The 15,087-nt window shown below is 44.4% G+C and overlaps 1 protein-coding gene across 1 annotated transcript in view; it reads left to right on the plus strand.

Annotated features, from left to right (window-relative positions):
- SLC12A8 (solute carrier family 12 member 8) overlaps nt 1-15,087 on the plus strand; it is a 96,907-nt gene that overhangs the window by 42,667 nt on the left and 39,153 nt on the right. The window contains exon 6 of the mRNA XM_019522558.1: nt 13,055-13,168. Coding sequence (XP_019378103.1) covers nt 13,055-13,168 — 114 coding nt within the window. The remainder of the gene's footprint in view (nt 1-13,054; nt 13,169-15,087) is intronic.

The following is a 15,087-nucleotide window of genomic DNA, read 5'->3' on the forward strand; positions in this document are numbered from 1 at the left end:
GAGAGGGTCCAGAGGAGGGCCACTCGCATGATCCAGGGACAAGAGGGCAGACCCTACAGTGAGAGACTGCGGGACCTGAACCTGTTCAGCCTTCACAAGCGAAGGCTGAGGGGGGACCTGGTGACCGTCTATAAACTCACTAGGGGGGACCAGAAGGGTTTGGGAGAGACCTTGTTTCCCCAGCGCCCCCCGCATAACAAGGAATAACGGCCACAAGTTGTTGGAGAGGAGGTTTAGATTGGACATCCGCAAGAACTACTTCACAGTCAGGGCGGCTAGGATCTGGTACCAACTTCTAAGGGAAGTGGTGCTGGCTTCTACCCTGGGGGGCTTTAAGAGGAGGCTTGATGCCTACCTGGCTGGAGTCATCTGAGCCCAGGTTTTCTCCTGCCCAGGCAGGGGTTCGGACTTGAAGATCTGCAAGGTCCCGTCCGACCCAACTTCTATGATTGTATGGTCTTTTTAGATTGTTTTAACTGTGGTTTTCACTCCAATTACAGGCTGTCTATAATTTCTTCGTTTTGGCTTTGCCCTGCTTATTATGTGTACAGAAAAAGCCTTGGACCAGAATGTTTCTTTCTTTCTTGACTTTAAGAGCTCAGTGATTTCCCCCCGACCCCCAATCTCTCCAAAACTTTCTTTAACTTTTAAAAGGAAAAGCGATTTTATTTTGGATGGCTTGTAACTGCACAGACTGTGAACTTAAAGTAAATTGTTTGTCCTAGTTTAAAACCCCCATGGGGGAAACTGGGTTTCTAATAAACACTGCCACCTCCTGCTTTAATTATTAGGACCCTCTGAGTGGAAAATAAAATAGCAGTCAGATTTCCCCACTGCCCCTGCTGCTGAGGTTTATCTTGCAGCTTTCAAGGCACATCTGCACTTAGGAGATCTCTTGCTTTGGCCAGCGAAGCTGTGTCTGGAAGGACTGGGCCTTAACGTAGCCCACCCTGCTGAGAGTTTGTCATTAGCATTGTTGTCTTGACACCAGTGGGGCTTGCCACATAGGTGCAAAACAACCTGTACAGATCTTCCTGCAAGCTTGGGACTGAATTGGGGCCGACAGATTATTTTCCTGTATCCCCTACCTCCAGTAGCTAGCCATTGTCATAAAAGCACAGACAAATGAGGCTAAAACAACTATTTTAATGACTACTGTGAACTTAATTGAAATGTTAGGGCTTATTTTTCCTTAGTCCCTTTCCTGCCTTCTCCTTGTTGCTTTAAAGATGAAAGTATACTGGGGGGTCCTGGCAATGCCAATGCCGTAATGCTGGCTAGAGGCAGGCAGAGCAGAGTCCCCATAGAGAAATCAAGCGGCTCCCATGAGCTTCTGAGCTCCCTCAGCTCCCCTTGACTCCAGTTGGGATTTGAGCTTCCTTGCAACCCTGGCATAAGGTTGAGCTGTTCCAGGAAAGTTTTTCTCTGGCCAGGTGCCAACCTGTTAATTGTGGAATAGGCATATTCTGTCACTGCATGTTGGAAATGCCATACCGGGTCAGGCCTGTGGTCCATCTAGCCCCAAATCCTTTCTCTGACTGTGGGAGGATGGAAAGGATTGAACTGGAGTGATCTATCCCCTACTTCACTACTACTTCACTGTCAGGGCAGCTAGGAGCTGGAACCAACTTCCAGGGGAAGTGGTGCTTGCCCCTACCCTGGGGGTCTTCAAAAGGAGGCAGACAGCCACCTAGCTGGGGTCATTTGACCCCAGCATCCTTTCCTGCCCATTGTAGAGGGTCGGACTAGATGATCTGCTCAGGTCCCTTCTGACCTTACCAACTATGAAACTATTCATTACCCTCCTTTGCATCCATTGTCACTGGTTCAGAGATGCCAGAGGATACATCTCTGACCATTATGTTTAAAACGCACATACATTGATCATCTATAAACTAAAGCTTCCCTGTTTTGCCCAGCCTTGCATCTCCCAAAGTGGAGATTGCCATTCTTGCCTTAGATTGTAAAACAGCATCCTGAATTAGTGCTGCGATGGGTGACTCTCAAAGGGTATTAACATTTTGTTTTGCATAAAGCATCTGGCAGCTGCGATCAAAAGTTATCCAGCCCTATTCAGTTTGCAGTCTCGCAGGATCTGGGATCACTGGTAATGCTTTTGGATCTGCATATGGGGGACTACAGGAGGCCTGGATTCATGGAGTACATGTTGGGGCACAAAGCTGGTGGCAGCTGGTCAGCATTTTGGGACAGGTTGCTTTGGGGAAGTAGTAGTTCACACGAATCCAAGGTGTCCTTGCTTGACCAAGCAGGTTGCCTCATGGCATGACCTGAGGGGGGAAGTGTTTGTACAGGCAGCATCCAGGAGTCATGTGGCCCTAACACTCAGCTTTTGGTGCCAGATTTTGGTGGATTTGACCCCAAAGTTGTTTTAATCCATCAGTGCCTCTGAGAACCTGTGATTACATGTTTGTGCAAGTGTGTGCTTCTGCTCGTGTATATGTTGCTTGTGTTACTAGAGCAAATCAGAAAGTGTGGAAGTGTCTTCATAACTCTTATTAAAGTATTGTTTGAATCCCAGTTCTAGTTTGACACAGATGGTGGTGGGTTTCCACACAGAACAATTTCTCTCTCCTTTTAAAATTGTTAAGTTTCATGCCTGGCCAAATGACTAAACTGCATTCATGGTTTTGAAAGAGGGGGGGTGTGTGCGTAGTGGGAGCAGGGATCCCTGGAAGGGAAATCTGCTGCTTCATATCAACTTCTAGGACACAGTGAATTGCTATCATTAACTTATCTCCTGAATTTAGGGTTAACAGAAATGCTGATGCTTAGCTTCATTCAGCACCAGCTCTTCCTCCTTCCCTGCTCTCCTTTCTTTCTACTTTGTCCCACTGCCTGCCTCTTTCATGATCTTCCCCCGACAACGTACTCTGTTCTCTCATCTGTCCTCCTTCATTCGTAGATCTCCCTTCACAATCTACCTGGAACAGGCTGCTAGCAATTGCCTGAAACACCTGATCTAACCATATTCCTAGATGTTGATCCTTCTGGGGAAAGGATCACTTGAATTTTATTAACTTACTGAAGGAGGGAGGTGATTTGTTGCTCTCCTCCAGATGTAAATCAAGTGGGAACACCTTCCTGAGAAGAGAGGATCTAGAGTGAGGGCTGAGTAATCAAAGGGGATGAACTACAGTTGTCCAGTCTGGGGAGAGGGTTTATTCATTGTTTTGAGCTTTTATGACAGTCCTAGGAAGGGTGTGTATGGTTTTGACTGTATACAGCACATGAACTTAATCTTTTGGAGCAGGCTGGGAAGTGCATTTACTCTCAGTGTCATTTTTCTCTCTCCTTTAGATCCCAGACTATCTTCAACAAGATGCAGTACCTTCAGCTAGCTTTGAGGATGGTCCCCTAGTGATCTGCTCCAAGTGTGATCTTCACCTGGTGTCCCACAGTTGGCTGAATGTAATGTGTGGCTTAGTTTAGCGAAGAGTGCCTTCTCCTGGTTCAGAGCACCTTGTCAGTGAAGAATAATCTTAACTAGAGAGGCATAAATAGCACTTGCATTGGACCATGCCTTAAGCTTGCAAAATTGTTATAATTGCCAGTAGATCTTGTTCTTACCGGTGTCTGCACGGCAACTACCTCCTGTTGCTCATGCAAACTGGCAGATGAGGGACAAAATAATGGCAAGAAATTATGCCACATTTTCGATAGTGACTTGTAGCATGAAACCCTTCACGACTTTCAGAATTGATTCACAGAACTGCACTAATTTCTTCCTTAGAGGCATTGCTTTTTTCTGTAAGGTTTATCTCGGGGTCTGAAATCCTCCATTCAGATATTTAGAAGCAGTCACCAGTACCCACGTGGTTTAGAAGATCACTGTTGGAAATGACGGACACAAGCAAGAGAAGAGTCCTGGCTTTCTCTTGGCAAAGAAGACTGTTGTTGGTTTGTAACAAGCTCCAGGTACAGTTTTGGTGAGTTCTGGTGCTCAGTCAGCTGGACGGCCCCGTGCACTGGGTATTGTCATGGCAATAGGGGAACAAACTTTTCCACATTAGCTGTGTCTGCACTGCAAAGTAAGCATGCGAGGCAGAAGTGTCCTCTAACCCCAGCTGGGATTAGTGTTGCTCCTTTTGTGCAGTGCTAGACGGCTGGCTCATTAGCAGTGTTGCTTAGCAGTGCTAATTGACTCATTCACAGCGCTGACTGGACGCTGCTGCACTCCTTTCAGTTCAGGAGCAGGCTGCATGGAGCAGTGTGGCATGTTTGATGGTGCTGCTTCCTGGTGTGGCAAGTTTTCAGTGTAGACGTGATCCATTCACCTCAACTGTGAGTTTAAAGGATTATTTCCAGAAAAGAGGATAAGACCTCTCAAGCCTCTGCTGTGATTTTTCAGTAGGATCCTTCTTCACCGGGGCTGTGGACGCTTGTCCTCTGCAAATCAGACCCCCAGCAAACAAATTACCTGGACTAGAGGGCCTAACCGTTGTCTCACAGGAGCAGCATCTGGACAGTGCCAACCCAACAGGGCTTGAATTGGACATAACTTCTCAATTATTTGGGCAAAAAGACTTCATACTTTATTGGTGGGGCAACAAGGATTTAAGCAGGTGACTGGGTTTGCGTTGTCGTCTTTTGGATTGGATGTTTGTGAGAGCACAACTAACCCACAGAACGCATCCAAATTACAAGACATATAGGTCAAAACCCTGTTCCATAAAGACTGAGGCAGTGGTGACAGAAAGGGTGGGTTTTGGCAATGAAAGCAGCAAGATTTCATGATGAGAGGAGAGGACAGATAGTTATGCCAAGAGGAGGCTGTAACTGAGGCTTCCCACATCTTAAAACACACAGGATCTTGAAAATTTTAGAGTCAGACCCAGGAAACATCCTCTAAGACAAACGTTTCCAGCTGTTCCACCGAGAAATCTCTGAGCAAGGTTCCTCTTCGTGGCATTTGGAATGAGAAACCAATGGCTTTATTTTCTTAAATCTTTGTATTTCGTGCTGTCAGCCTCCACCTTTCCACTAAAAGCTCTAGCCGCAAGTGCAACATTGTATACGATAATCATTCGTTCTTTAAGGCAATTTTCAATTTAGCATTATTCAGTTCCAGGCTTGGTCTGGCCTGTACGCCAGGGTTTGCTTAACCTTAAGCTTGTGAACAGGTTTATTGAATTTGGCCAAAACTTGACTAATCTGTAATGAGCTCCAGTTTGCATGAAACTTGGCAGGCTGGATATCCTTTATGCAGTTGCATAATGGGCTGACCCCACATAACCACAGTTTTTTGCTGGCAGTGTTTTCAGATCATAGTTATTTTCCAAGTTCTTGAAGTACTAGGCGGAAATCTTAGGCGTTGCACGGGCAGCCCACTAAGGTGTGTCCTGTGTTTTCAAGCCCCATGTCTCTGAGCTGACTTGTGCATTTTCATCATCTTCAAGCTGGAGGGGAAGGGGGAAATCCAAACTTTTAAATCAGCCAAGGGTGAGGAGAATCAAAGCTGCCGACATCGGCAATCAGATCTTAAAGAGGAAGCTTGTTCTCCCATTCAGAGAGTGAAGTGTTGAGGGTTGGGGATGCTTTGTTCCTTCTGTAATATGCCACGCAATTGGGTGTGGGACGCGGTGTAAATCCTGTTGTTTTCTGGGATCCAACTGACTCCTACTGGGCATCTCTCTTAAAAACTTAGTTCACTGAGGGCCTTGAATGAATTTGCAAGTGAATTAGCTCTCAGCCTTTCTTAGGCTGGTGCCAGCCTTGGCTTAGACTAACTACCAGCATGGTACAGAAGCTGTAGAGCTATGTCTGTATAGGCAGGCACCTTTGCATGGTCACTTAACAGTGGGCACATCTACACATTCATTAATGCGCAAAAGGAAGTACTAAATAAATGTGCAGTAGGCTGCTCTGTTATGCATTAGTGCGACTGCATGCTTTTTTCGTGCTGGTTAATGTGCAGTAGACTAATACTATGCACATTAGACTAATAGTACGGTTTTTGCTGTGACTCTGTAATGTGCAGTCTCTCAGTCTACTGCGCATTAAGCATCTCATGTAGCCACACCCAGTGCTAATTAACTGGTACAGGGACAGCTACCTATTTTTATTTCAAAAAATGGCTATCCTAGGGCTGTTTTTATAGCAGGGTGGTACAAATCCAAAGGTTTCTCTGAAAGTTATATAGATGGTCTTTTGCTGTGGTCTTGTCAGTTTACTGTCCAGGCAGAAGTAGTAGAAAGATCGGCTCATCAGTTAGGTCAGGAATGAGGAATTATTTCGGGCGGAGGGCCACTAACTGAGTTTTGCCAAGCCATGGAGGGCTGCATGACAGGCAGCCAGAGGCAGATAAATATTTATTTTCTAAATTTTTGGGGGGCCCTGTGAGCCGGATAGAATGGCCTGGCGGGCTGCATTTTGCCCACCCCTGAGTTAGGTCGTTCCTCTCGTGACAGTTTGCAGTAAAGTTGGTGCCAAAGCAGAGTCCTTCCTTACTATTAATTTGCAAGTGTCCCTGAGATTACTATCTGTTAGTGGTGTTGCCTGTTTTAATCTTTCCCGGCAGTCTTTTGTACCTTATTTAAAATGTCTCAGTTTCTGCAGTTTTTAATGAGTTCAGTTGTAACCATTTGAGGTGAGGCTCTCGTCTAAGAAATTGGTGTGTTAACAGTGGTACCTGACCAAGTCCTCAGCAGATCTGCTCTTCAGACATGCTCAAAGATGATTGGAGAGAAATTCTTTCAACAGCAGTGAATATGCTAAAAGATGTATTTGGGGGGAGGCGGTTGCAAATTTAAGCCCAGTCGATAGTTTCAGCTGCAAAAGGACAGAGCAACCAACTTCAGAAATGTTGAAACAAAATGTTTCAACATTGTTAAAAAGAAATGTTTTGGAAACACCGAAACATTCCAAGTTTCCACTCTTCTCTGAAATACGGATCATCGCAACCAGAAGGAAAGACCGTCCTATATAACTTTCAGAGAAACCTTTGGATTCTACATCCTGCTTACCACCAGACAACCCTGAGCTAAACAGACTTTTTCAACTTTTCTCTGAGCCTAGTCTGCACAAAATGAACTATTCCAAGCAGGAGGCTTTGCCACACCTGCAAGTCTCCTGTGAAATATGAATTTTTGTTTCTACCTAGGAGAACTTTTACAGTCTTTGCAATCTCCTATGCCTGATGAAGGGCGCCTGTGCCCGAAAGCTTGCAAATAAAGACTTTTTTTTTGCAAATATCTAGTTGGTCTAATAAAAGATTTCACCTCTGGCATGAGTTTTGATTCCTTTTGCCTCTAGACCAATACGGCTACAACCTGGATAGCTTTTCTTTTGAAAAGCACTTTAATGAAACTGGACCAAATCTAAAGGGAAAAAAGTTGCATAAAAGAATAAAGCAGCCTGAAAATGAAACAAAATATTTCATTTCAAAGTATTACAGGTTGACCCAAAATGAATATTTTCAATTTTTTCATTTTGTCAATGTGAAGATTTCTTGGCTTGACCCAAACCAAATTCTTTCCCCCCACTTTTCCACTATAGCCACCACCTCTAACCTTGAATATTAGTTAGTGACAAAATTAAACTTTATCGCTCTCTTTCTTTTTCTTGCCCTACAGGCCAGTCCAGCTAAAAGAGAGGGAATGGGATTTTATTCCTTCTAGTATCAAAAGGATTTTTCAGAAAATTTCAGCTACAGATCTCTGTGCTAATCCCAGAAGACAACAGAGTAGCACTAGTATCAGTGGGAGCAAGATCTAATGATCTGGGGTTGTACAAGTTTAGCTGAAGGAAAAATGAGATTGAATATATTTGTTTTCTGCTGGCGATGCACAAGAAGGAAAAGAATCTGGCAGGGCTCTCAAATCCCCAGCTGGGATCTATAAGAAAACATTTTATTTTACTTGAAAATTTGGCATTTTTCAGTTGGAAATTAGCAAGATGAGTGTGGAACCCCCTGACAATGTGCTGCTTTTTAAAAAATGTGTCCATTTGGAGTTTCACTGCATTCAGGTGGGATGCAGATAATTGGAAGAGCTGCTTTTATATGATTTAAAGTCTTTCTATTAAAGTGAATGTGTGTTGTGTTGCTTTGGCGTCTTGGTTGCACTTCCTCAAGCTATTTTTGTTTGGATGATTTTCAGTCCAAATACCCTGTTGATTACAATCCGAGGTGCTAATATAATGGTTTAAGGTCACAGATTGCTCTTAGCTTTTCCTCCCTTTCTGTCCCACACAATGGCAACCAGGAAATGTTCATAAGAGTGTTGTTTTCAATACTCAGATTTAATATTCCAGTAGTTTGTTTAAACTGATGGTAATTACAAATCATTGCAAAAAATTGATCAAAAGGGACATGACATGCATTTGGCTCAGAGTACAATTTGCTGTGAGATGAGATTGGGATGGTGATAAGTAACATTTGGATTAATTTTGTTAAATGAAACAAGGCTGCTTATTCTGTACAAAGTGAGATTCTACCTATGAATCCTAGTTACTTGGCTTTCTTAGCGAGCCAGAGCTGGGAAGAAAGGAAAACAGAGGTCTCATAATGGCATATTTTTTGTGAAACTAGTTTATTTTATAACAGTCATGCAAGAGGCCCCAGGTGCATTGTTTCAGACATGGCCATTGCACAGCCTGCTCCAGTCAGTGCTACTTCCACTTGGATATTTTGACACTTGCATTGCCTCCCTCTTTGTTCTGGATGTTTTAACTACTGCAGTCTAATCCTTTGAGAGAGTGAAGCCTAAGGGCTAAGAATGGATAATGAACATATTGGGCCTAATCCTAGCTTATGCTAGAGCTGTTTGGAAAATGTCTGCCCCCCCCGAAACATTTCAGCTTGGAAATGCTGCAGCAGTATCTAATGGGAGTTGCTGTTTAGGTGCTTCAGGTTCCTTCTGTGTTGTGAAGGACAAGCCTCCTGGTCAGACATGACTTGGTCTCTCTGCTCCTGGAGAAGGAAGAATTTCATAGATTTCATAGACATTAGGGCTGGAAGGGGCCTCGGAAGATCGAGTCCAACCCCCTGCCCCAGGGGCAGGAGGTCAGCTGGGGTCATAGGATCCCAGCAAGATAAGCATCCAAATTTCTTTTGAAGGCGTTCAAAGTAAGTGCTTGAACCGCCTCAGGCGGCAGTCTATTCCAGACCTTGGGGGCTTGGACAGTAAAGAAATTCTTCCTTATGTCCAGCCTGAAACGGTCTTGGAGGAGTTTATGACCATTTGACCTTGTCATCCCTTGTGGGGCTCTGGTGAACAATCGTCCCCGCAGATTCTGGTGAACACTCCTGATAAACTTATAGGTGGCCATCAGATCACCCTTGAGCCTGCGCTTTTCCAGGCTGAAGAGCCCCATGGCTCTGAGCCTCTCATCATAAGGTCTGTTTTCCTGACCTCTGATCATGCGCGTGGCTCTTCTCTGCACTCTCTCAAGCTTCTCCACATCCTTTTTGAATTGTGGAGCCCAAAACTGGACGCAGTACTCCAGCTGCGGCCACACCAAGGCCGAGTACAAGGGGAGAATGACGTCCCAGGATTTGCTTGAGAGGCATCTATGGATGGAAGCCAGCGTTTTGGTTGCTTTACTAGCTGCAGCATCACATTAAAGATTCATGTTCATCTTGTGGTCAATCATGATGTCTCCCGGGTGCAACTGTGGGACCTGGCCTATTTAGGAGCATGGGATAGGAGGCAGCCAAGCTACCTGGGCACTAAGGCACCTTATCCAATGCAAAATATTCTGCTCGCTGAAACAGATTTTCCAGAGAAAGCAAACACTGGCCTTGAAAACACTATTTTCTATTAAGTCACAGATATGATTAAACTTTTACTATCAGCCCTACTTCCACTCTATCTAGGACAAAGCCTCTACTTAAGTCTGTGGGAGCTTTGTCTGAAATCAGTGCAGGAGTAATCTCACTGCAACGTATAACTCTGGGGATTATGCAGCCCAAGGGGGCGACTGGCCAATTTTGTGCACAGATTCATGGGACGCCATTTTCATGGGCTCTTATCGTGGTGGAGCCCCCCTATGCTTCTGATGGGGCAAGGCACCCTGGTGGCCCCCTACCCACTGGAGATGGCTGTCTGCCATATGGCTTCGCCCTTACCGCTGATTGGCTGAGGGCTGTCCATCATGCAGCCCTGCCTCTCATCACTGAGTGGTGGAGAGGAGCGGGGTGGCATGGCAGGCAGTACTCTCAGCCAATCGGAGGCAACAGGCGGGGTAACAGCCATCTCGCCTTCCTTTTGGCAGCCCCCTTCATAAGCTTTTCGTGGGGGGTTCCTGTTGATTTTGCAGACGTCACCCGATTTTACAATTTTCACAAAATCCGTGCAATTGCGATTTTTTTAAAATTATCCATAGGAACTTCCTATAATAGTTGCAAAGTCCTATGGTGAAATGTGCATCTGTGACAAAATTTAAGGATTTAATTTTGTGGTACAATAGGCAAGAGGTTCTTAGCGTCCCTCTTGGAATAAAAACAGCTTTGCTTGTCTCTGTGCTCCTATCACTTTTCTCTTGGCTCCAACTCCTGGTCATCGTACTGAATACTCATTCCCCTGAAGTGGAATAGTAATGCAGCATAACGCTGTGCCTTCCAGCAAATTCTTAGTAAGTAAAAAAACCAAAAATTTGTAATCAAGCAAAAGTTATGATTAATGGAATGAAAGACCAGGACAGCTCAGAAAAGTCCCTTATAATCCTAAAATGCCATAGGAAAAAATTGGTTTATTCTAGTAAAATGGAGATGGTGCGGTCACTTGTCTGTCTGTATCATTTACTTTTTGAGCTGTTTAATCCTTGACCATCTCATGACCTTTTCTGTTAAATGCTTTAATGGCACCATAGCAATTAATCTCAAACATGTCTGACAAATTCAGATGGTTTTACTTACGGAAGGAGCCAGCAGTGTATGTGTGTGCATACACATGCACATGCATTTGATCGGGGAGGGATAGATCTTAGATACGTTAAGATTTTTTTGTTGACATGGTGCTGATCTATTCCAAGTTGCTTGCTTTCCTTTCTTCATGAAGTTTTTCCTTTCAAAATTGATGCATGTGTGAACTGGAAAAACTTAGCACAAAGTGGGTGTGGGAAGTGAGAGGTCTCCAGCATAGTAGAAGGTATACAACCCTTGGCATTTGTTTCTTGTCCTGATATGTGTTTACAGCAGATGTCTGAGCTGGTGTGAGGATCTGGGAGTGAGGTTTTGCTGGTCATGATGTACAGCCATGTGTTTAGCTGTGTTTTTGAAACAATAGCACAGCAACACAATAACCACGTAATGGTGGAAAGAAAAAATCAACTTGGCATCAGAAGCATTGTGCAATAGAAAAGTGCCTTATTTTTTTCCAGTCTTGTGTCTGATCTAAACGGTAGGGAGAATCAACCTTGTAAAAGGTCGGGTTCATCTTAGATATGAACTTATTAGTAGCAAGTGTTTTAAAGTCATACTGTCTATATCAGAGGTACTCAATCTCCAGGCCACAGGCCAAATGTGGCTTGCAGAGCCATCTCATGTTCTTGGAAATTTTGCAGCGGGGGAGCGCTGGCAATGAATATGGCCACCCTCCCCCACTGCCAAATTCCTAAACCCCAAACACCCTGCAGCAGGTTGGAGCTGGGCCACAACCCCTCTCCCAGGTGGCTGGATCAGGGCCAGCCCACACCCCTTCCCCCTGCAGAGCTGGGCTGCCCCCCCCACCTCACTCTGCAGTGCCCGATGGGTACTGCTGCACAGGATCCAGACCACCAGCTGAATCTGACCCACGAACAGACCAGGCACTGCTCATCTGGCCCCCCAGACAAAAACGTTGAGCACCACTGGGCTATACTCACGCAGTCAACTTTTGTGGTGCATGTTAGCTTTGTCTACGGGAGGACATTGACTGGCCAAACTATAGGAATAGTTTTACATTATGACTATGTTGGTGTAATGCCCTTTGTACACATGCCTGTCTGCTCCAGTGCATGCTAATTAGCATGTGTGAGAGCAGACTTAATTAATATAGACTAATTAGTATACTCCAGCAGCCTCAGCGTCACATGTATTTGGCATTCCTACACTTCAAAATGCTGGAGGGGGGTGCTTTAACTAAAGCTTCTTTGACAAACTTTAGTTAAAGCACTACACTGCCACCTTGAACTGTGGGATGCTGAATGCACGAGACACTGAAGGTGCTTTAATTAGAGCAGCTTGTGAGCACTACTGTAATTAAAGTGTCCCCACTGTAATTAAAGTGCCCACCCCCACGCTGGAGCACATGCAAAGACGCCCCAGGTTTTAGATGAAATCATTTTGTTCAGGTGTAATTTTGTTCAAGTATAATTTTCCTCTGCATGGAAGCGGACCGTTGTGTAGGTACAGCTGTAATGCAGTGTTGCTTAGTGTGGTCTGGCTCTGGGGCTACATACCACCCCAAGGGAATAGTGACAAACATAAATCAGTTCAAAAGGAAAAAAAAAACTATAGCGCAACATAGCACAATTGATGGACATAGGGAGGGCATGTGTTTGTATTTGATTGCAGAAAAGACCTACCTAATGCACGCAATAAAAACATATGTGCCAACTTGCACCTTTTCTGCAAGTGGCCGCAGGTAAAGTTGAAAAGCCATTTGTAGTGCAGGAGTCACAGTCAGAGTATCGTCATTGTAGCAGTATAATCATCTAGCTGGAGCTCATTTCCCCATGTAGGCAGAAATTGTGGGTCTTAATATCAACAGGCATATGTCCACAGAGGTCCCTAGACTCCAGTGATCCTATGCAGATACATATGAAATGAGACCCTTTTACTTGCTGTTAGCCAGAGTTTCTCCATAAATGTTAAAATTGGGCAATTTCAGATGTTTTCAACTTTTTTTTTTTCTTTTTCTGAACTCGTACTAGTTATTCCAAACCTAGCGCTGAAAGCCAGCTGGCGTTGTTATATGTGTTTTGGAAAACAGACTTTCTCTGAGGATAGAAGGCAGGAGCGTATGCGAAAGAACCACTGCAAATAGGGCACTTATTTTAGTGTCTTCCAAATCTATTTTCTCATGTGTTCCTTCCCAACCTCTTGTGTTCACAGAGCATGGCTTTGTGGGATACTCCAAAGAACTAATGTTTAACAACACGCTGCCGGAATACAGCCCAGGGGAGTCCTTCTTCACTGTTTTTGGAGTGTTTTTCCCAGCTGCTACAGGTATGTTTTATTGTCTGATGCTTGCCACATAGGCTGCCTTGGAGAGAGGAGGATGCAGGTGAATTTCTCTTGGCACCCTGGCAGGGCAACCTAACCAGAGATCCTGGTACTCAAAGTTGGCATGCCAGCCTGAAGCTCTGAGTTCAGAGGGCATTAGCAAGCCTGAGATGTCTCATCTCCTACACAGTTTTATTCCACTCTAAATTTAATCTTCTTTTTCTGTGTGGTCAGAAATTCCATTTGTGGGTTAATCTGGTGCTGAGCTGTAATTGGCTTTACCTCCTAATTCTCATGGCTCTTTTTTTCGTCCTTTCCTAATGGATGCTGCTGCTTTTCTCTTAACTCCTTAATATATGGAGCCCGAATTTCTTTGTGGGTGTCCTATTGGGTACCTACGAAAATCATCCTAAGTGCCAAAGCTCAGTATTAGGCATTGGTTATAGGTCATTGTTGTTAGGTTCTACTATTAAACGTACCTTTTCAGGTGGTGATCCAGTTTTATTTCTTAAATTTGAGTAGCAACTCCTAAACACTTGTCCTAAACTAGGAAAGCCTTCTAATTTCACTTTGCAAGTGAAGACAGTGAAAGCACAGTTTTGTTTTGCCTTCAGTGATGCAGCAAAGCAATGGTAGAGTTGAGAGCAGATTCTACGTGTGCTGTTTTCCAGCCACATACTTGCTCTTCTTGCCTACAGCTATCTCCACACCCTGTTCCTACCTCCTTAATTATAGGTATTTCTTCACACTGGCCTCTTAGCCATTGCCTAGCTACTGGGAGACTCTTCCTAATGATTGCATGTACCTTCACATCAGCACAGCCATATGCTGACAGCTCTTGGCATGGTATGTCATAATGTTGCTTATCATTTCAGCTGACACACATGTTAAATTCAGTTCTATGCTGGGTTTTATTTAATTTCCCTAAATTAACAAAAGGACCAGAAGCCCTGAACCTGGCAATGCCTAGTGGGAATGAAATAACCATCCATTCGAGTTAAGAGTACCTCTGGTTGATGCTGTTTTTAAACTATAAAAGGTACTGATTATAAGCAGTTTCCATAGTGATGAATCCTTGGATTATAGAATGAATTTGTAGAGGATTAGCTCTAAGCAACTAACTGAAAGTCGTTAGCAGAGCTGCCTCAATACAGAGAGGCATGTTATATGGTTTCATAAAACAGATGAAACCAGTGTGTGTTCCAGTGGTATACAAAACTCATTTTGTTAGAAATCTACCTAGCATCGATTCAGTGGGTTTGGAACAAGAAGCATTCCCATTACTCCCTCTTTGTTCCAAGATGTTCTTTCAGGCAGCTGGATCTCCAGGGCTACACAAACTTCCTGCAAACAGCGACGAAAGAATGTTTCTTTCAGTGGCTCATGTGGCCCTCTTCTAGAAGGGAATTGCTACCTGTTTCCTTAACACTCCTGAAAGCTGCCGTGGGTCTGATAGTGCTGCTGATAAAGAAAGTGGTCATCTCAGGGGAAAGAATAGGCAGTGGTCTGTTATCACTGCAGTGGTGTTAGGGTGCTTGCAGCTTCTAGCTTTCTCCCATCCCCAGGTATTTAGAAGCCACCAGGATATATTTGCCCTTTTGTTTGCTCTCTATGCAAGAACTGAAGCCCTTTTGAATCCCCGTCCAGTGAACCTTACAGGCTTGACTGTGCAATGTTCAGAGATCCAGTGACTAGGATGAGGGGGTAAAAAGCATCCTGTTCAAATTTGTTGATGACACTAAGATGTGGGGGGATGTGGGCACGCTAGAAGGGAGGAATAGGCTACAATCGGACCTAGACAGGTTACAAGGGTGGGCGGATGAGAATAGGATGGGATTCAACACAGACAAATGCAAAGTGATGCACCTGGGGAGGAACAACCGGCACCATACCTACAGGTTGGGGAACTCCCTTCTTGTCAG

This window comes from Gavialis gangeticus, unplaced genomic scaffold (assembly GCF_001723915.1).
Source record: "Gavialis gangeticus isolate Ggan-Ray unplaced genomic scaffold, GavGan_comp1, whole genome shotgun sequence".
NCBI lineage: Eukaryota > Metazoa > Chordata > Crocodylia > Gavialidae > Gavialis > Gavialis gangeticus.